General features: G+C 47.8%; 1 protein-coding gene across 1 annotated transcript; it reads left to right on the forward strand.

The window, feature by feature from the left end:
• The first annotated feature begins 879 nt into the window (after nt 1-879).
• Nucleotides 880-16243, forward strand: VASH1 (vasohibin 1). Its single transcript, XM_074148447.1, has 7 exons — nt 880-1146; nt 6226-6314; nt 7405-7461; nt 8547-8621; nt 9665-10046; nt 10433-10545; nt 11136-16243. The coding sequence occupies exons 1-7, from the start codon at nt 880-882 to the stop codon at nt 11206-11208; spliced, it is 1056 nt and encodes a 351-aa protein (XP_074004548.1). The 3' UTR covers nt 11209-16243.
• The last annotated feature ends 5430 nt before the right edge of the window (nt 16244-21673 follow it).

The raw sequence follows: 21673 nt of genomic DNA on the forward strand, positions 1-21673 counted from the left end.
TCCTCAAAGCCACCTCCATGTGAAAACCTACCTCCATCTCCATCTCCACCTCCAGAGGGGCTTTACCGCCCAGTGCGGCCACCCCCCCGGACTCCTCCAGCCACCCGACCCCGCTCCCTCACCCACCTAAACCCCCAGCGAAAACCGCCGTCCGGCGGACACCACGTACAGCCGCCGGCCCCCCTCACAGCGACCGTTAAACGGTCGCTTCGCGGCCCCGCCCCTCTCGGCCCCGCCCCCAGCCTCCCCTCCCTCCCCCCAGCGGCTCGCTCCCGCCCTCCCGCCCCGCCCCCCTTATCGCCCGGCCGCAGGCGCCCCCCCGGCCTTATCGCCCCCGGGCAGCAGCACCCCCGCCAGCGGCAGGCCGGCTGCGGGCGCGGCGCCGGGCGGCCGCCGCCACCCGGGGCCTGCGAGACCCCGAACCGCCCGGTCCGGGGCGGAGCAGAGCGGAGGGGAGCGGCGCCCGGCCCAGCCCAGCGCCGCCCCGCCCGCCCCGCCCCGCGCGGGGGCTTTGTTACCCCGCATGCAGCATCCGCTGGGGAGGCGGTCGTCCCCGCCCGCCCCCCCGCCCCGCCGAGCGCTCGGGAGGCGGCGCGGCGGGGGCGCCCCGGCGGCAGGCCCGCCCCGCCCGGTGCCCGCCGTCACTGCCGCGGGCGGTTGGGCCGCCGGCGCCTCCCCCCGCCTCCCCGCCGCGGCGGCCTGATGCGGCACCCGGCGCCGCCCCGCCCGGCTTTTTCTCCCCTTTTTTCCCCAGCCCCCTCCGCCTTGATATCTCCGGGGGCGAGGCGGGGGCGGTGACGCCCCGTGCCCGGTGCGAGGGCCATGCGGGGCGCGGCCCCCGGCTGCCCGGCGGCGGGCGGCGGGCGCTGAGCGGCGGCGATGCCGATGCCGGGGGGCGGCGGGGCCGCGGGCGCCGCCAGGCGACCCCCGTCCGGCGAGGCGGCGGCGGCCGCGCGGGACGAGGAGCAGCAGGAGGAGGAGGGCGAGGAGGATCTCCGCGACGGCGGCGTCCCCTTCTTCGTCAACCGCGGCGGGCTGCCCGTGGACGAGCCCACCTGGGAGCGGATGTGGCGGCATGTGGGCAGGATCCATCCCGAGGGGGAGCGGGTGGCGCAGAGGATCCGGGGCGCCGCCGACCTGCCCAAGGTGAGACACCCCCCACACACACCCCGGGGCTGGTGCGAGGCGGGTGCCGGCGGCAGCGCCCGGCCGGGCCGTCCCCTGCGGGGCGCACGAAGGGGCGAGGGGGAAACGCTGGCATCCCGCAGGGAGGACTCGCTCGCCTGCCCCCCCTCATCCCCCATTCTTGGGAGTCCGGGCTCCCCAGCTCGGGAGCGATCCCTCGGGAAGAGGGCCCCCGGGGGTGCTCCTGCAGGAAACGCTGTGACTCGGGGTGCGGGAGGGTGGCTGCGGGCCAGCAGCACCCTCTTCTTCTGAGGCCTTGCTGGAAAACGGACTTCAAACGGGTAATGTGCGAGCCTCCTGGGAGGGAGATGGATTGCCCTAAAGAGGAAGACTGGATAAATGATAAAAAGGAGAGTTAGATTTTAGAAGAGTCCAGATACTTGAGGTGGGAGGGTAAGACAGGCAGAGGTGAGTCTTTGAACCAGAATAAAGTAGGTTTGGGTAGTCTCCCACACCAAAAGGCATTCTTGCACAGAATGGTGTCTGTCAGAAAAGGCACTCTTGATGCCGGAGAGTTTTGAAAGGAGTTGGTGAACGCTTCCAGAGCTTGTTGCTCCTGTAGGGTCAGAGGTGGTGATTTCCAAGCGAGTTCCTGGCCTTACTGAACTCAATGAAAAGAAGAACCGATGATTATTTCACTTAACCTTGTGCAATACTGAATCATTTGCATGTGAATTCTTGTGATTGTTGCTATCTGTGTTGCACCTCAGCCGGGAGAAAAATCTCCTCCTTTCTTTGGCATCCTGTGAACAAAAGATGCTGCAAACATTTGGTGTTTCACTCCATTGGTAGGTTATGAGAATATTCCCATCACACTAACAGGAAATTCAAGTACAAGATGAAGCCTTTTCTGCTCAGGCTTTTCTAGCAAGGACTTACCTCCTTGGGAAGGTAATTTGAAGTATGCAAGAACATGCTACTATATAGTGCACAGGCAATCCGTAGTGCTTTCCACGAGGAACTCTGGAGGAGCATGTGATGGAACATCCTTTGTGCAGTGAAGACTTACAGGCATCCGTGGCAGCAACCAGAACAAATTTTGAATCCTGATTACAGTCTCTATTCTGACCCCACTAGACTTTTCCTTCCTTTCCAGATTTCCTTCCTCTTCTCTGACTTTGTCCTGAGCCTGGGTGAAGGCTGGAAACATGTTTCAGATCAATTGGAACAGGCACTACTTAATTTTGTAACCAAAAGGGCTGATTTGACCAGAAGAGGTGAGGGAAGGGGAAGAAAGAAGTTCACAAACAAGGGTCCGGTGCACGAAGGAAGGGAAATACAGTGTTCAGTCTCTGGTTTTGGTCTTAATGTGAAGTACTTCCACTGTTCTTACTTTATAGTCTTGGTGCCAGAGGGTTACAGTTAGGGGACACAAGCAGTATGACCTCCTCTAGCAATAACAGGTGAAATTGGACTATCCATTCTCTTTGGCATTTGTTGGCACCCCTGGGAGCCAGATCTATAAACTATTCAGTGCTCGGCAATTTGAGATCCCATTCCCAAGCTTACCGGGCATTCAGCTGAGAAGATGCTGGGATGCAGGAAGCAGTAAGGATGGATGGGCTCTGTTTCCCTAGCTCCCTCTCCCCTATAGGGATGTGTTTTTATCTTTGAGAGCTGCTTGTATCACCATGCATCTCTGTGCCATCAAGTTTCTTTGAATGGCTGATGCAACAGATGCAATTAGGGCAATGAGTGTACTCCGAAGGGCTGGCTCCTCTGAAAAGCCAGGTACTCTCCATGTGCTGGAGGGTGAATAGGCCTTTTTAGGTGTTGGGAATGGGACAGTGGTTTGCCTGCTCCCAAACTGTTTGCCCTCAACAGTAGCCAGTGTTAGGGGAAATGACTCTCAAAAGAGTTGTCCATAAAGTAAATACTGTAAAATGATAACTGCAGGAGGCTGTGATCCGACTTTATAAATAAGTTCACATATCAGCAGCAGCAGCTGTGTCTTTCACTGGGGCGTGAGAGCTAGGAGATTTCCTCCGGTCTCCAGAGATTTGGGGTGAACAGGCATCATGAGCCATGCTACGGTGGCAGGACATAGCTGACTGGCCATGCATGCCAGGCTTGAGAGTGCCACCCTCCTGTAGGTTGTTTCCTTTCTAGCAACAGGGTGGGGTATTGCTTTGCTTGGAGCTGCTGGGATCATCAAATGGGTGCACACTGGAAATGCAAAGTAATGTGTGTTTGGCTCATTAAGAAACAATGGATTTTAAATGAGATGGTTATGAGGGCAAAGACAGGAAGAGTTGCATCTAATGGGCTCATAGAGAGAGAGGGAAAAACTCCAGTTTCTTTAGCCAGGTTAACAACTGGGATTGGTATTGCTCCCATGTTGCTTGCAAAAGGAAGATTAGGGAGGGGCTTGGATACATACAAGCACCATAAAAGAACCTGCTGCTAAAGTAGGCTGGCCAAAAAAGCACCTCTGTGATATGGATAAGGGAAGAGCTTTGTCTGTGCCTCCCTGCTTCTGCCTTGTCTCATGTACAGCATGGCCCACTTAGTACATGAAAACCTCTGTTGTTCTCGGGATCCCCTTTCTAAAAGCAGATTCCCAATCCCATGCATACAGCGTGCCAGGGTGCGTGAATCTGGGTGTGGGGTGATGCAACCCCTCCACACGAGTGATGAGGGACCAAGGACATGTTCAGTCAGTCTGGTAAGCCTGGCAGAGGAATGTGCTCTGGGAACTCTGGGCTCTCTTCCTAGCTCTCTCTCCAGCTTTCAGAATAACTAAAGAGAAAGCAAAATAGATCTGACTTCCTATCTTTTATGTTACAAATAAATTCCTCTCTGCTTTCTGGAGGATTGTGAAGACTGCCTAATATTTATAGCCCTTCTGAGATGTGTGGTGGATGATGCTGGGTAAAGAACAAAGCATTAGAGTCTCCCATCCTGTCAGTGCGGGATTGAGGGATGGAGACCTTATTCCTCTCCTCCTGCTTCTATTGCCCCATTAAAATGCTATAGACCTGATGCAAAAGAAACTGTAGCCCAGTCTGGGCTGCAGGCCCAGATCTGAGAGAGAGAGCAGGCTGTACTTTCATCAGTTTAATTACTTGAGGTGCAGGAGGCTCTTCTGCATTAACTAGTCCCCTGCTGAACTGATTGCCATTACACTGTCTCACACAGTGGCACAGTCCTTTGAGGAAAAGGGGATCTGGGGGTCTGTACTAGTAAAGGGAGGAGTAACTACCCAAAATCATCAGTCTGTGCTGTCAACATGCACTTAATCTGCCTGTCTCCACTCAAAAAGCACGAAAGTCTCTGTGCTGAAGAAATGAAACAAAGTTAAATAGTCAGCCTGTCCTGGTTGTTACCTCTTTCATTGTTTCTGCCTGGAAATGATTTCCTATGACTCAGTGCGTCAGCTCACAGCATCCAAACTGACTCAGCTCGTGCGGTTCCAGAGATGGCTCCATCCCTGTGCCGCTCTCTGGAGCCTTCCCTGCTCCTGCTGGGGCTGAACAAACCCAGTTTCACATCTGCTCCTGCCATTCCTGTGTCGTCTCCTGCAAGCGAGCCAGCCGGTACCTCTGCTTGCTCCAAGCAGTATATGGAAATGAGGCACTGGAGATAGCAACTGGCACCTCCAAGAGATGCTAGGAAAATGGGTACCAGGGGCCAAATGGTACTACTTACTTTCAAAAAGAAAAAAAAAGATCAAAACACGGGAGAAAATGCATAGAGACTGGTTTAGCCCAGTGTTTACTTGCTAATGGTGTTTGGAGCAAGACTGAAAAACACTTACAGATACAGTTTCCAGAGGCAGCGACAGCCCACGTCTGAAGGCGAAGCGGTCTCTGGCCCCTGTGCTGTGTGGGCACAAGGAGAGTGCGACCATGTGGCAAACCAGGAGAGGGAACTGATCTGACTGAAAACTACCCGTGCTTGCTGGCTCAGCTTTCAGCTGGTTCAGGTGCCTGACCTGGTTCACCAGTCACTTGTGCCAACCCAGGGCAGAAGAAGGAGGTATGGAAGTGAATGGCCACAGAAATAGATGTAGAGGGTGATGAGTGGCCAAGCAGCGCTGCTACTACAAAACCACGGCCAGCAGAGGCAGTTCAGCACAGCAGAGTAGAAGGCTCAAGGGGAGATCTGGTTCTGACTCATCCTTTCTTAGCTGGGGATAGCCCAGCTCTGGGGGAAGTCTGAGGCGGAACTGAAATGCTAAAAACCAAACTGCTGTGAAAAGCTGCAGTCTGGTATCAGTGGGGTGTGTGCAAGGCATGAGTTACCCTTCAGAAGGATATGTGGCTGGGCTGCTTCTCCGAGCCTGTCAGTCACACCAAATTTGTGTCTTCTCCATTATATTTGTCCTGCGGACAGGACCCTTCTCTTTCCTTAGACATATTTTCTCAGCTGCTGACAAGGCTGCAGTTATCCCCTGTGGAGCAAATGGTGAGGAAAATGTGATTGGAGCCATAAGGCTAAGGCCTCAGAATGGGACAGCAGTCTGAACAGCGAACTTTCAGAAGTCATTCTCTGACCACAGAATTCAAAACAAGGGACACTGCAGGAGGGGGAATCGTGATGCTGTCAAGCCTGTGTCCTAGTGAGTGCCACCTCAGACACCAGGAAGCAGTGAGCAACCTTTACATCCTTGCTTACAGGACCATTCCATGCTCTGGTGGTTTTGGGGAAACTCATTCTCGGTTTTTGCCGCTCTCTCTGTCTTTTATTTTTGTTTTGTGCCTTCCAGGTTGCATACTCAAATGAGGTCAAGCTCGCTCGGGTGATAGCTTTCCTGTCTTGCATCTTGCCTTGACGGTTATTTTATCCAATTCTTCCAATGTAACATTGCCTAAATGCAGGACCCTTTCACACAATTTCTCTTGCAGCTCTGTGGTGGTGCTTCATTCTGAATCCCTTCCCAGTTATCAGTGTGGGAACAGAGGAATGTTCCTGGTATGGTCACTTTGGGCTGCAAAAAGGAGGCGGTTTCAGAGGAACACGCTTCCTGTAGCTACGTGCTACTGAGAGGTAGCACGTGGAGGGGTTTGGAAGCAGTGATTTATGTTCTCCCCATTTCAGATTCCCATACCAAGTGTGCCTGCATTCCAGCCGTCCACCCCGATCCCTGAGCGCCTGGAAGCTGTACAGCGCTACATCAGGGAGCTTCAGTATCCTTTGTTGTTACCTTAGTCACTGGTGTGATAACCCAGGAAGAGGGAGCAAGAGGACTTTCTTTCCCTGTGAAGAACAGAAAAGCTTGTTCTGTTGTAGCTGGAGGGGAACTGAATCTTGCTCCCTGTAAACAGGAAGCTGGACTCAGGATGATGGTTTGTTTTGCTCCTCTGTTTCGTTTTCTGCCCAAGTTACCTCCTGATCTTGTTCACTCCATGTAACAAATGGGCATGTTGTCAAGGTCCTTCCCCACTACCCACCTTTCTAGGTCAGTGGCTTTATGGTGCCATTTTGTTAAAAACTTGCGTTTCTGAGACCCTGAGAGTCAGGTCTCAGATGGACTACAAACTGTGTCACCTCACTGTTAAGGCATAGGTGAGCTGTAGTGGTGAGAAAACTGCCTCTCAAACACTCTCCTCTGTAGCTGTCTAGAGGACAGTCAGCCACCCTGCTTTTGTGCATCTGTGGTATCCTGCCTCTTTATACGCAGAACTGCCTGTGTGTCTGGGCCCTGGGAATGAGATTTCTCCATCCCTGTTGTGCTGGGCAGCAGTCCTGTGCCATGCAAGAGCAGTCTCATCTCACTGATGAGATACAGAGCTAGCTGTGGCTTCAGCCCTAAAACAAGGTAAGGCGGCAGACTTTTTGGCACCTCTCACCCATCTAAGGTGGTTCTGCTCCGGATTGGGTCCTAGTCAGTGTTAGAATAAGGTACCATGAATGTTTCAGTGCTCCGTGCATTCTGTGCAGACCGAAGCACGCAGAGATCTCTCAGACTTTGTTCTGCCCTGGTAGCTGGAAAGCTGAGCAGAGCACGTGCTGTCAGCATGGACCTTTGGGAAATGAAGTGGAAACCTGTGTGTGGGGAGGAGAAAGAGAAAAACTGACAAGAAGGAAATACAGTGGAAGTAGCAAGGGACTTTAAATGGGAGAAATGCAGGATAGGGAGGTGGGGACTTTCTTGCGTTGCTGTTGTATTTGTGAGATCTTGACTTTGCTGTGAGAATAGTAAGTAACATGAAAGTTCTTCAGACAGATTTTCTTCAAACTCTACAAGCTACCAGGCCCTTAACTTCTTGCCTTCAGGTACAATCACACTGGGACACAATTCTTTGAGATTAAGAAGAGCAGACCTCTGACTGGGTAAGTGCTGGCAGCCCCTACAGCATTTAATCCTTGCTTTAAGATGTTGGGGCCTTGCTATACCCCCTGCTTTTTCTTCCATCCCCTGGCCAAGGTCTAGGTGGCACTTAGAGCTTTCAGTACTGCAGCTCCATCCTACTTTAGGTCCCACTTTAGGTGACTTTATTGTCTGTTGCCTGGGGCATGGCTGGGCAGAGCTGCGTCTGGCCTATCTCAAGGACAAGAGTAGGTTTTGTTGTCATGAATCAGTAAATGCATTAAAATAAAGTAAATGTATTTCAAAGATGTGCAGATTCTGCCTGCTTCTAATTGGAACATAACTATGTGAACTTCTGATGGATTCTGAAATCAGGTCCTGCCCTAAACAAGCTTCGTAAAAGCCAAGTATCTTTACAGGACTAACTTCATAGCTCCTGTGAGTCCCTTTGCAGAATTTAGGCTCACTAAGCTTCTGTTGTCTTATACTTTAAAGGACAAGGGGGATGCAGATTTTGGGAAGACTGCAGATTTTGGGAAGAGCTGTGCCCCATAAGTTCCTGGAGATAAGCACATGATGTTCATTGACTCTCTTGGCCAGAGTATTGACTGCCTTCTAGTCTGTAGACTTATGGGATGCCAAAAATCTTGTGTTGTAATCAGTGCAATGTCTCCTCCACAGCATTTGTTAAATGGAGAGTAGGGTTAATGCCAGAGAAGAGGGCTTCACTGTCCTTGAACCTTGTGAGGCAAACATTGCTGGGTCTTGGTCCTTTGAGGCTTCTGCCTGTGGTCACATTGGTGTCCATCCAGAACTCACTGTGCCAAGTGCTGTGGTCTCCCTGGGAACAGAGGTTGGCCTAGTAGGCAGCTTTGCTGTAACTGACTGAAGGGGGTTCCTTCTAAGCAGTGACAGTGTGTGGTAGAGACCTGGTTTGGATTTCATATCTTCATAAAGAAGATATTTTCTTCTGTTCCCTGTCCTCAGTGGGCCACCTTCTCTCCTGGAAACCCACCTTACATGTATAGTGCAAAAGGGCTGAACTGGCCATACCTGCATAGCACAAGCCCTCTAACTGTCCTCGTCTTTCCCTTGTTCCACTCTGCAGGCTGATGGACCTGGCCAAAGAAATGACCAAAGAGGCCCTGCCAATAAAATGCCTGGAAGCTGTGATCCTGGGAATGTATCCTTTCCTCTTGGAATTGTGTGTGTCTGCCCATCCTTGTGTTTTCTCCTCTGCTCTCTTATGATGCTTTGAGGCTGCTGATAGTATTATCCCCAAGCCTCACATGTCTCTGTTCTCCCTCCCCAGTACTCCCAAAAAAACCTACCAATAAAATCCAAATGCAAGCAATTCTCTGAAATATCAGAACTAGTTCTTCAGAGTTGCTCCTCCTTCCCCACGAAGGGTGGTGCTGCTCTGGACAAATGTACAAGTGAGTAAAAGATAAAGGGAGGATCTAAGGAACATCTAAAGAGGGGTAAAAATATTAGCTAGAGTTAGGCCTGGAAGTCCTTTGTGGATAACATTGTTCACTTACTGCAACGTTGCCTGCATGTGTTCTACATTAAAATAAGTTAGGGATCCTCCCCAACTTCTAATTATGGTGTATGACACTTTACTATTATGTCTAACACTGCTTAGGCAATACCTTTATTAATTCTAGATGTGTGTTGTCTTTAAATACACATCTTTCCTAGCTATCTTCCAGGCTTAGTCTATGTCGCTCAGGCTACAGATTCTTGATGCGCATTGCCAAAGCCACCTGGAGGGGTAGAGATGGCAAGTGAATGGATCAGAAGGGTAGTCTGATGAGTATTTTCTCCTGAAGGTTCCTCAGTCCATGTGTGAAATAGTAGCCAGTAAAACAGATTAAAACAAACTGAGGAATAATGCTACAGCATTAACAGTTTGGGAGCTAATGGGATACAGTGCCCTGGAGGTGTTAGCATTGCAACTTCTGCATCACGAAACTGCCTCAAAATTAACATCCCTTTGTTGATTGCCTTGTTGAAGAGGACAAGTCTGGTTTCCCCATGACCCAGATGAAAGTAGGGCTGCTTGCAGTGAGCTGGACTCTTGATCTGGAGAGCAAATCCTGCCTGTGTGATGCCCAAATCCCTGGTGAGCCTGCCGAGCCGGCTGGGAGGGCTTGGAGCAGGAAAGAAGTGTCTTGTCAAGCAAACGGGATCACTGGTTGTTTCCTGAATAGTGGCTGCTGTCAGTTACCTCACCAACAACATGACCACGCTGGACCGTTTCCCCATCAGCTTCAAAACCCACTTCTCAGGGAACTACTTCCGACACATTGTGCTGGGGGTGAACTTTGGAGGCCGCTATGGGGCACTGGGCATCAGCCGCCGTGAGGAGCTCATGTATAAAGCACCCGTCTTCCGCACACTGAGTGAACTCATCTTTGACTTTGAGGAGGCATATCGCCGCTGCTGGCACACTCTCAAAAAGGTGAAGCTGGGCCACTGTGTGTCCCATGACCCACACAGCGTGGAGCAGATTGAGTGGAAGCACTCCATCCTGGATCTAGACAAGCTGACCCGGGAAGACTTCCGCAAAGAGCTTGAGAGACATGCCCGTGATATGAGGTTGAAGGTAAGCAGCAAGGATGGAGAAGTAGTTTGCTGCTGCATCGGCTGTCTTGCCTGGCTGATGGTGTGTAAGGGGAATGAAGTGTGCTGGGGGAAGGCTCTCCTAGATGGTAGTGGAATACAGCCCGACTTGGAGGCTGGGGGCTCTTTTCCTTCATATACAGGCTGTTCCCCTAATGGATGCTCACACAGCACTGCAGTTGCAATTAGCTTGGACTCTGTACAGTCCCTGGAGCCATAGTTGTCACTGTAGCTTGGTTTTTCTGGGTTTTACATTTCTGATGCACTTACCTTGCCTTTTTATCTTTTATTGTTAGGCTTTGCATTTTCTCATTACTACTCGTATTGGTTTTCTGCTCATGTTGCTCTTACTTTTAATTTTTCTGGCAGATTGGCAAAGGAACTGGGCCACCATCTCCCACCAAGGACAGAAAGAAAGATGTCTCCTCCCCACAGAGAGGTCAGGCCAGCCCCCACCGGCGCAACAGTCGTGGGGACCGACGGTGAGTGGGGCTGCTGGGCAGGAGGCCTATCTAGACCATCTCTGTTTTACTCACAGATTCCACCCTGCTGTCTGGTTTTGGATCCTTCTGATGTCTTATTTGGGTTCTTTATAACAGGGGATACCTCTCTGACCTGCAGTAGCAATCTTCCCTAGTCTGTGCCTCCATGAGTTTATCGTTGCTCGGGGAGCAGGGCAACAGCTGGGGCTTTTTGTTTTGGTAGGGAAGAGGAAGGCAGCTCAAACAGACAGTGATCTTGGTAGCCAATATTTAAGCTTATGCATTGATCTGAGCTCTGGTGTCTCACAAACCTGTGCCCCAAAGAGATTCCAAAAATTACACGGCTGTCAGTGAGAGAGTTTTCCTGAAATTGATCTGGACTACCAGAGTGAACTTCCTACTCTTCCTAACCTGCACTCTCTTCTATGGAGATCATTGGGAGTTACTGGAGGTTGCAGAATAGTCCTGCCCTCAATAGTGTAGGATAAGTCTGAAGCTTTCCTGTCATTTTCCTGTGCTGCCATCTCTATGTGCAGCACCTCCTGACTGAAAAACAGTTTCTAAATAGTTCTTACCCTCTTTGCTCACAGGCCATCTGGTGAGAAGAAGCCTGCTGATTCCAAAGCCATGCCAGACCTCAATGGGTACCAGATCCGGGTGTGAAGAGCTGTGCCTTGTGTGCCTGGCTCCACAGACTTCTCGCTGGCCACAATTGGGACCTGGATCCACCTGCAGTGATTCTGACAAAGGGGACAGGGGAGCGGGAGCGGAACAGAGTGCTGATCTTCCCAGGTACTTCCTAGTGGGCCAGTCCCAGAGCTGGATCCCATGGGTCCCAGAGGATTCACCTGCCTGTTTCTGGGAGAGGTGTCCATCTTAATTCACTGAAAGAAGTATTTTTAAAGAAAAAATAAAAAAGATGTGTACATTGGTGGGAGTTTGCTGCAGGAAGAGTATGAAATGAGTGGGGTCAGCAGACTTGCTATCAAGTTTTCTGTGTTGACAGCAAGTAGATGAAGCATCTTGTCGACAGTACTTCTTCCCTTTCTGCAGAGAAGTCTTCAACCCGTGCAAGGCCTGCAGGGCTGAGGGAGAAGTGATGCTGGAATGGGATGGCCCCTGCATCTTGTGCAAAAACTCCTGTTTTTTTCATTATGAACTCTTTGTTTAGCATTGCTCTTGTGAAAGACAGGGCTGAATTTGCTCAGCCTGATTTTTGAACATACAAGGGCCTCTCATCTGGAGAAACCACATTTTGTATGTTTAGTCCTGCCTATTTCAAAGCATTTCATTGTCTTTGGAGGGTAGACAGTGGGATGATGATCCTTTTTACCCGTTGTGATGCTGGTGAGCTGTTGCAGTAAGTCCTTTTGTGGTTCAGTGGGTCAGGATATGCCTATGCCATTGCCATATAAAAACAGGCACGGAGACTTCAATCATCCCGGCACTAGAGGCAGGGGCAGGCAGGGGCTGGTGGAAGCCTGAACTTTGAGTCATCTCTTCATCAGCCTTCTCTGTATCAACTTCTAGTGACTGCTACTGTGAAAGCTTGCAGAAGGCACTCTAGTTACTGAGGTATGAGTTTTAACAGTAAATAGTTAAAGAAGGTTTTAATGATGTGAACAGGTTTCACAAGCATTTTTCCTTTCCACAAGGGTCTTGCTCCTTCCTCACTGAAGTGTCAGTGCTAGAGTTACAGGCACCTGTTGGTGGGAAGCCCTTCTCAAGGAGATTGCAGCTGCTTTCCTGGCAGCTCAGCCTGGAGCCTCCTGAAAGTAGTTCCTCAGTCCCAGAGCTGTGCTTATGCTCTGGCTCTTCGGACAGCTGCAGTATTTAACAGCACCACTTACGCTACAGCCTTCCCCACAGGGCTAGGCTGCGCCTTTCTGCTGGCTTACAGCCTTGACTCTTCCTACAGTTCTTTTCCGGGGAGTGCTATACTACTGATTAAGCAGAGTAATGCTTGTCAGAAATCTGGAGTGTTGTCAGACCTCTCTTTGAGGCCTAGGGCCTGGAAACAGTGGGGTTGCCAGAAGTCAGAACAGCATGGCCTTGAATCTGGATGTGCAGATCCACAGGATACGAAAACTGAGCTTGGGAGTGGGAGTATCCTTGAGAGAAACTGAGTCTTGTTTTATCACAGCACTGACAAGGAGCTAAACTTCCTGAAATAGTACATATTTAATTTTGTTAGAACTGGGCTGCTTCTTTCGTGGGAATTTGTTAAAAGCGTGATGGAGATTAGCTCCACCAGGTTTTTTGATGCAGTCTTGCTGGGCCACGCTCTCATGTAAGCAGAGCTATTTTGGCGGCAGAGGATGGGTTCTTATCCCCAAACAAATCAGCTCTTCTGTCCAGTTAAAGCAGGGTTAATCCTTGAAGCACCACCCACAAGCGACTTAACTCAGGCCTTACAGGTTCCTAATTGTACATCCTTAACTGTGATGTAACTTGCAGGGCTCTATATCCACACCAATGCAGTCTGTCCTCCCAAGCTCTCTTTGTAGTCAGTATTTTTCTGTACGACCAGGAGGACAATGCATAGGGAGGTGGCAGAACTTGCTGCTGATCCAAGGTAAACTTAATCCAGAAGAGGATGCCAGTTTCCACAGTGCAGTGCAACACCTGTCCCCTCCCTTGCACTCCAGCTACATGCAATGTAGAAATTAGAAATTAGCGTTAGCAAGCCAAGCAGCCACTTGAATTTGTCCTCTGGTCAATTTTATATGGCTGTAAATTAACATATTTAACGATCTAACGCTGATGTTAGATGTAAAGGTACCACAGTTACCTGTAAATAATATGGGTCACTTGGAAGCCACAAACTGCCTTTGATAATGTTTGCTATGTAGCGGACTGAAAGCTCAGGTGCCACTGTGAATCACACACTAAACAGAAGCAGCAGTCAGCAAGGGAGACTGAATGTCAGCTTTTATTAAAGTGGATGAAATCCAAAAAAAAAAAATTATAAAAGCCACTTAGATAAAACTAGGATGCATCCTCACCATGACTTTGGTTGGTTAGTTAATTCTGAGTAACTGGAAAGCTCTTGAGAATAATTAGTAGCTTAATAGAGAGCACATTCAACAGCTGGACAGACTTGAGTCTTTTTAGATGGAAAGGAGGGGAAGTGTGTTAGGGGGAGGAAGACTTCAGAACAGATGAGGCAAGTGAGGGGTCAGCTGCAAGCTAATGATGCTTTCTTGAGAGCAAGGCAAAAGGGATGCTCAGCAGCATTAGATCACTTGGGGCAGAATGGCTTAAAACAAAATGCTTTGTTTGACTTGGTAATTAAGCGCTTTCCTACAGGATGTAACTAAGGCAAATAGCTTAGAAAACCAAAGGAAGTGGATGTTTAAGGAATGAATGACAGGTAGAGTTCAAGGTCTCTTAATCCTCAGCTGTAGCCAGACAAAAATATCCTCTTTCAATATTTAGTTGCACAACTATGTATATAAGAAGAATTAAATAGCTCCTAATGTATCTAATGTTGACAACTTCTCAAGATGGACACAGGAGCAGACACCAGCCCTCTACTAGGGTTACTATTTCAAGCCTTCTGCTATGTTTCTCTGTGCGGTAGAATTCCTGCCCCTTACTGTTCTGTATCTGCAGCTTTGGCAGATGGTGCAAGAAACTGGAAAATGACCAAACAATTCTTGCTCCCCCCTTCTTTGTAACAGGATGAATCACTCCAATACAAAGCTTAGCTTCCTTGCTAACAAACAAGACAGCATCCCCCTGTGACACAAAAGATTAGTGCAACCCAGTTTTATGCCATAAGAAACGTGAGGGTACAATGAAAGATGAACTTTTGCACTTCCACTTCTTTCCTCTTTCCTCCACCTGCTCTGGCTTCTGGTCTGTCAGCCTTTAACCATAAGGAAAGAAAGGCTGGAGATGAGTCTTTTTCACTTCTGCAGTCTTTAGAGCTACAGAAAAGGAATGAAAATAAGTGACTAGGCTGTAACTCATACTCCTTAGTGCCTGCAGAACAAAAAAAGATGGATCTTGAGGAGTCCTATTATTTAATGTTAAACATTAATATGATTGTTCATGTAGCTCTGGGGTGTAAATTTCACTGTTCAGTAGGTCTCGTCTGATGTCTGTTCTGCAGTACAAATCCTTCTGAACTCTGTGGAAGGGAACTGCGTCCATACAGGAGGAATGGATAGACACTGCCTATGTTGTATGTGAAGTCTAGGTGAGCTTTGTAAGACTTGAACAAATGCTGACCTACTACTGGCGAAACTATTTTAAATGTAATGCAAATCTTGAAATAAGAGTTCCTCTTTATACTTTTATGTAGACAAGTCCCTTGATACCTGGCCAACTGCAATTTTTTTAATGGATGAATGGATTAGTGAGCAAAACTTTCTGCTGTGGTGTCTCTCTGACATAACCTTCGTATACTAAAGAGCAGGGTTGGGTGTCCACCAGTCTGTGACACACTAGCCTTTTTTTTTAACTCTGATATGATAAGCTAAATGAGTCTTTAGGAACTTAAGGTATGTTAGCAAGTGTTTTAGCTGGGAGTGGAGTGCTTTTTTCCAGTTGACTGTTTTACCTGTGTGCCGCTGTATGGGTCAGTAGATACTATCCTTGGATATACCAGAATAAATGACTCCAGAACTGTGGTTGAAACATAGTTTCTGTTCATGCAGTAGCTGTATTGCTGTTACCAGATCTGCTTAACATGAAAAATTTTTTAAGTATTTCAGGTGAAAGCCTTAATCAGGTACCTGCCCCTTAAGGTAGGCTCACATGCGGTGTTGTATAGACTGAAACATGACTGTCCTTAAAACTGTGGAGTTTAAGAAACTATCATGAACAGAAGAATGCTCCTGTTGCCAAAGGGCAAGAGTCTGGATTAGATGGGCTTGACCTTGCTCCAGTGGCTCTGGCTAATCACTTCAGGTGGTTGCTTTAGCCACTTGCTCCTTGTAAGTATTTCAAGTGGTCCTGACGATCAGGCACTAGATATAAGCAGGAGGTGCCCTGTGTCCCATGCGTACTGTGTGTGCAAGTCTGGCTGAAATAACACCCAATATTCCAGTGGTCTTACACCGTTGTCCTGTCCAATATTAAGACCTGCATTATGGGTTCATAACTTAACCTAAGAAAGCAAGTGCTATTCTGGCTTGGTGTTCTCCCAGAGCAAGGTGGAGATGGTCCCTCTACAGCCAAGCTGAACTCCTTAGGGAATTTTTGTCTGTTTTCTGAGCAGGTGTTTACTTGTATCACAACCACTCTCCTTCAGTGGTGCCCCGTCCCCGTCTGCTCAAGAGCAACTCAACTTAGGCCCAGAAGGCTATTAAATCCCCTGCAATCTCTGCAAAGCAGAGTTCCCCTCCAGGTCAGGGTTGAGATGGTGCTAGTGGGACCAGAGTGGTCCCCTTCCATGTGCATCAGTATTCTACTCTAGCACTGATAGGGTGCTCCAAAACCATTTACATCTTTATCACTGGTACAGCTCAGAACTAAGAAATTGAAGGTTTCTTTCTTTAAGAACAATATCATGTGTGTCTTTTTGTAATTAATCAGTGTGGTTCTGTGTTCTTATGTAGCCAACACAGAACTTGTATTTAGATTTAGTTCTTACTGCACTTCCCATGGCCCTCATGTTGATACTTCTTCCTGCTTCCTTTGACACTTAGACAATAAAATTCCCTCTGTACTGCTCTCAGCTTGTGCAGAGAAAACAACATGTCTGTACTGTCTTTCTTTCCGATTTAAACTTTTCCTGTTGCCAGTCAGCTGGGAAGCAAAAAGCACAGCCTTGAGTGATGGTACCAGACAGCTTATGTATAGATGCCCTGTACTTGGAACACTACAGACACAGAAGAACCCTCATTCTCCTTCAATCATCTGAACAGGTGAGTATGTCTGTACACAGAGGGGCAGCTGCCAGAGAATAAGAAGTATGTATGTGGCTATGTAGCAAAGGCTAAAACTTTTATTTTCCTCTCGAACTACCATCAGTCAAGCTGGATGGAAAAAAAAAAGTCAGTGGATGCAGCAACAGAAATTTCAGTCTTGAAACACTACTGTAAGGGTTAACACAAGCCTCTCCTTGCACGGCTCTCTGCTCTTCAACATATGATCCAGTCTCCCTTCCTCGCCTGAAAAGCAATTCTGCTTAAGGTCTGTAGTTTAGTGGCCTTCCAGACTAATGACCTCACCAGGACTTCTCAAGACAAATGCTGGGTTAATAAAGGACAGTCAGCTGCAAGATTCAGCGCATTCCCCCAGCAAGGGGGATCCAACTTTATTCAGACTATCGTCTCTCAGGCATAACATACCCCTTCTCTCTAGGGAAATGAGTAATAGCTGGGACCAGGGCCAGGATGTAGGCAAGCCTACAGGGTGTAGAGGAAAGGAAGAAACATCCCCTAACCTGTTACTCCAAAGACAATGGCACATGCGGTAGTCTCCCTTTTAGCTAAGTTAATTATATGAACAACTTCTGCCCTGAGGGGAATTAATTGCACAGCACCTAGTAGGTGGTATGAAGACACAGAAGAAGAAAGCAGCCACTTCATAAACCTGCATGGCCCAGGAGTGGAGGGCCATGGAGGGCCATGCCAAGCCCTCCATGGCCTCAAGCCCAGGAGTTGACAATAGACTTCAGCAGCAGTAGATGGCTACTTGCTCCCCTATTAATGATTAATAATACTAGCAAAAAAGATTGAAGTGCTGTGACTTTTATAAACCTTTACTTCAGATGCTTGCTTGAAAATACCCTCTGCCTCATGTCTTACATATTTTGCTAAGGATCAGGTAACCCCCTATAGAAGTATAGGTCAAACTGATTGCTAGACGACGGAGTAAGAAAGGCAAAACAGTGAATTGGCCACAGCTGAGATTAAAAATAAGACTTTCTGCTCCCTCTTAGATCAGGCTTTCCCCCTGCTACTGATAGTTCCTGCAGTTCTGGATTTTTAAGTCCATTAGAGATTACGCTACTTGCACCTTAGTGACAAACCTTTGTTGTGGAAAGGATACACAACTCAGCAAATCAATAATTAAAAAAAAAAAATTAAGAAAAAGAAACCCAGTCAGCTACTATGCCGAGAAGGCCAAGACTGCAAAACTTAAGACTCTCATGCCTAAAAGCATATAGATATTCATGAGAGAGTGAGACTGAGCCTTAAGAGCACCACTCATGCTGGCTTCACTGCAGGATTATGGAAGGCAAAGGTATATGACACGCTGTGGATAGCAGGCCATTACAGATTTCAGTTAACTCAGCTGGGTTGGCTTTCCTGGTTTATGTTTTTATTTTGGCAAAGAATGACTGCCATCCCATCTCCAACCTCACTCTGGGGGAGGGAGGAAGGAGAATAGCAGCTTTAGAATAACTACTGCATTGATCTACTTCCAGCTCAGGAGCAGTTCCTGAAAGTGGCCAATAATTGAATAAACTTAAGACTGTTGTAGAAGGCTTTCCATCCAGAAAGAAAAGACGAAAAAACTAAACAACATTGCTAAGGCTTGAAGTCAAAGGTTTGGGTTTTTCGTATAAAAGGAAAGACTGGATGGAACAAATGCATCTTTTGTTGTAGCACATGCCAGCGTCTAGCCCAGTCCTTCTCCCACTTGCCACCTCAGCACCTGTGTTTGTCTCACCAAAGTTAGGAAAACTTTTCCAGCTCTACTATACAGCATTCCTATTTCCTTAGAGCACAAGAATGTGCAGTCTAGATCTGAAATAAAATAAATACATTTTAAATAAAAGGAAAAAGAGCTTCAAGACTAGAATGACATTTTCAGTGGAAGTTGGAGGATAACTTGCCTTGACAGGAGAAGCCAAACTTGCACAGCTGACAAAAGGAAGGAGCTTGAGGCACGCCAGCTGCTAAATCAGTCATCTTTGTTATCATTATAGCAGGTGAGTTCTCTACAGAAACTCAGGTTCATACTTTGAAACACGACACAGTGCATTCAATGGGAGGTATCACACAGCTTGTGCCTTTCAGCATGATGGCGCTCTGGAAAGCACTACGGGCCAAGCAGCTACTGTCTGGTAAGGAGCAGGCCATAGCCAGCAATCCAATTAACTTGCACAACAGGAAGCCTACTGAAAGGAGATGGTATCCCAGTAAGGCTTGTGTGCTCGTCCTTTAGATGAGCCACAACAAGCTTCATCTGCGTTTGGATGAGCCATGGACATGCCTGCAAATTCCTAACAGTACATTCAATAAACGTTCATTAGTGAGGTGGTGGCAATGGGAGGAGAAATTGCGCTGTAGCAACACCTGTCTGCTTTGCAGACTGTTTGCCAACACCACTCTCAAATATCATTAGAAGCAGGACACATACCTTGATCCGCTCTTAAAAGAGATTCTCTCTGAGATGCTGAACTGTTCTTAAAGCCTCTAAGAGACTCTTCAGAGAAGGGGAACTAAGGTCAATTACATTTCAGAGTTCTCTTGTGCTTCACAAAGCAGGTGGCATACAGGGCCTTAATGATAAATCTTGAACTTTTTTGGTTTTGTTTTATGTAACAAGAGTTATTCACATCTAAGTGTTGGTTTCAGGGCTCCCCCCTCCCACTAAACTCTTCAGGGGTGAGGGAACTCACTATCTTATGGCTTGACACTACTGAAATGTTGAGTTTATAGTAAGAGAGCCCTAAAGAATTTCACTCACAGCTTTTAACTGAAGAAATACAGCTGCAGAAAAAAAAGATAACTGGATATAGCAGTCGTGGGAAAACAGCTGCTGGAGAGATACCTCATAAGGGAAAGGCATGGAGAAAGACCTCAAGCAGCAGCCAAGTTTCATTTATTGAGAAAAGGAAAGAAACTAAAGCAATTATATTGTTTACCGCTCCTTCCATCCTGTGTAATTGGGAAAACCGATTATAAAGAGCATCATCATGAAGTGATCAACTTAAAACTCTGAGAAAGTGAAGGAAGTCCAAATTCTATCTAAATAGCATAACTAAATACAGCCTAGCAGCTGGTGGTGCAATCTAAGCTGTTGTATAGCAAAGATACTTCGTCAAACGTGTTTGCCTCTACAGCTGCAGAGTCCTGCAGCTTAGGAGACTGGTAACAGGGTGTAACACTGCCAGTGGTCTCTGGCATCCCCTCCCCTAAGTACCAGTCTCCCCAAGCTCTGCATCACTACTAAGATGATGCAGATGATCCTACCTCTATGACACCTTCCTTCCCTTTCTGAGTACAGTAGATATTCCTGTTGCTCCACTTTCATAACCATTTTGCAGACCCCTCTAATTCATCAGAAAGCTGCGCTAATGACAACTAGTCGTGCATTTAGGTCAGGAAACAGCGTTCAGAGCTACATCTGAAACGTTGGTTCTGCCTCCCATCATGCTCATTAGCACAGCCTCTTACTGTATCACTGTGTGCTATTCTTAAAGCATCACAGAACACATTTTTTCCCTACAACTATATACTAGTTACTATTTTAACAGCAGGGACGCTTTTTACCCACCCAGTCTCCAAACTTCACCTATGGTCCTCCACAGCCAGAAGCATTCACAGGTCTTCAGATCCATTTGATGTTAACTCCAAATTGCTCTAGAACATAAGGGTTTTTTTCTTTCCTGAAACAGTTAACTCTCTAGAGGTCTATACCAGAGCTTCAGATCAAAACAACCACAGCAATCAACTCTTCAAGTCTGCCTTTGTTTCTCTGTATGCAGTCACTAGCAATAGTCCTGCATTTCTGCAATGGTTTCACTTATGAATGCCCATGGAATCATGTGCGAGCCAGGGCTTCAGGAGCTGCAGATCCCTCTGGAAGCTTTCTAACCTTCAGAAAGAAGAATCAGAGGACTTGCAGGCATTGTCCTGGGGTTTCTCAGCACATGACTCCATATCTAGTGTTCAACAACTTAACCATTCCAAGTTTGTACCATACTATTTCATGTATCGATTGACCTGTGGAACATTAGATTCTCCAACAAAATATAGCTGGAACCTTAAAAGCTCCCTGAGAGATGCCTTCATGCAAGTTACCCGCAGTCAAGTCTTTGGTTTAAATAAAAAAGAAGAAGCACTTGTGATGTTGAAGCACAGCTCCTACGCCTCAGTTACATCACAGGATTGGCAGGGTGCTTCGGCCAGTGCAGGGGCAACCAGTTCATCTGATGGTGTACCGTGCACACCTTACGGGTCTCAATAGGTGGGGCAGGAGGGCTGCTTTCACACAAACACACACCCCTCATCAACTGACCATCAGACCTAGCCAGCAATTACAACTGAAGCAGACGGCCAAAGCTGTAAGTGCCAACACTGTGTCACAGTGTTTCTGTTTTGCTTTTAGTTTGTTGTTTTTAAACTTTTAGTGTCTTCCAAGTTTCCTATTACAATGTTACTAGTTGGTGGGAGTTATCTGCAACCAGGCTGCTTTCTAGCAACCTCTTTTCAAGCCTGGCAGAAAATAAAGCTTTCAGTTGACCAATTTCTCTCTCCTCCCCTCCCATTTACAAATGCAACCAACTAGCAAATCAGAATAAGAGTACTTGCAGAAATTAGTGCAACTGTCAGACAAACAGAGCCATAGAAATACACAGCTCTGTATGTACAAGCACCAGCGCCACGCTGGAACCGTCACCTGTGAAACTTAAAGGCAAAGCTGCAAACCTATTCACCCCCGGACTGCTGTTCACTTACTTACACAGATTCCTACATGTTATCCCAACTAGGGTAGCAAAAGCCATCCACACATCACCAGGCAAATACCACACCACCTGGCAGGGTCACAAAGGGAATATGCAGTCCTTACACAATTGTATGGGCACAGAGCACAATCCCCACACGCACACCGTTGTTTCTGTAGAGTTTACAGAAGTGAGCTGTAAAAGATCAGCAGTACTTGCTTTCTTTGTGAGGAGGGGAAGGGTTCCTGAATGCAAACCACTTTGCAAAACAAGCCCAATGGCAAATAAACCATCTCTGGGATTTGGGGATGTGCTGGGAGACAACAGCTAGGCCCACTCCTCCCCTCTTTTGAACCCTCGTTACTGCTATCTTGTGTAGCTAATTTGTCCCCTCCCCTTTCACATCCCAGCCAGCAAAGCCTTGCTGAGCAAGCCCTCAGAGGGTTCAGCTGCCAGGAGCACGAGATGCTGCAATTACTTTGTATTTTTTTTCTT

Source organism: Numenius arquata, chromosome 6 (genome assembly GCF_964106895.1).
Source record: "Numenius arquata chromosome 6, bNumArq3.hap1.1, whole genome shotgun sequence".
In the NCBI taxonomy this organism is placed as follows: domain Eukaryota; kingdom Metazoa; phylum Chordata; class Aves; order Charadriiformes; family Scolopacidae; genus Numenius; species Numenius arquata.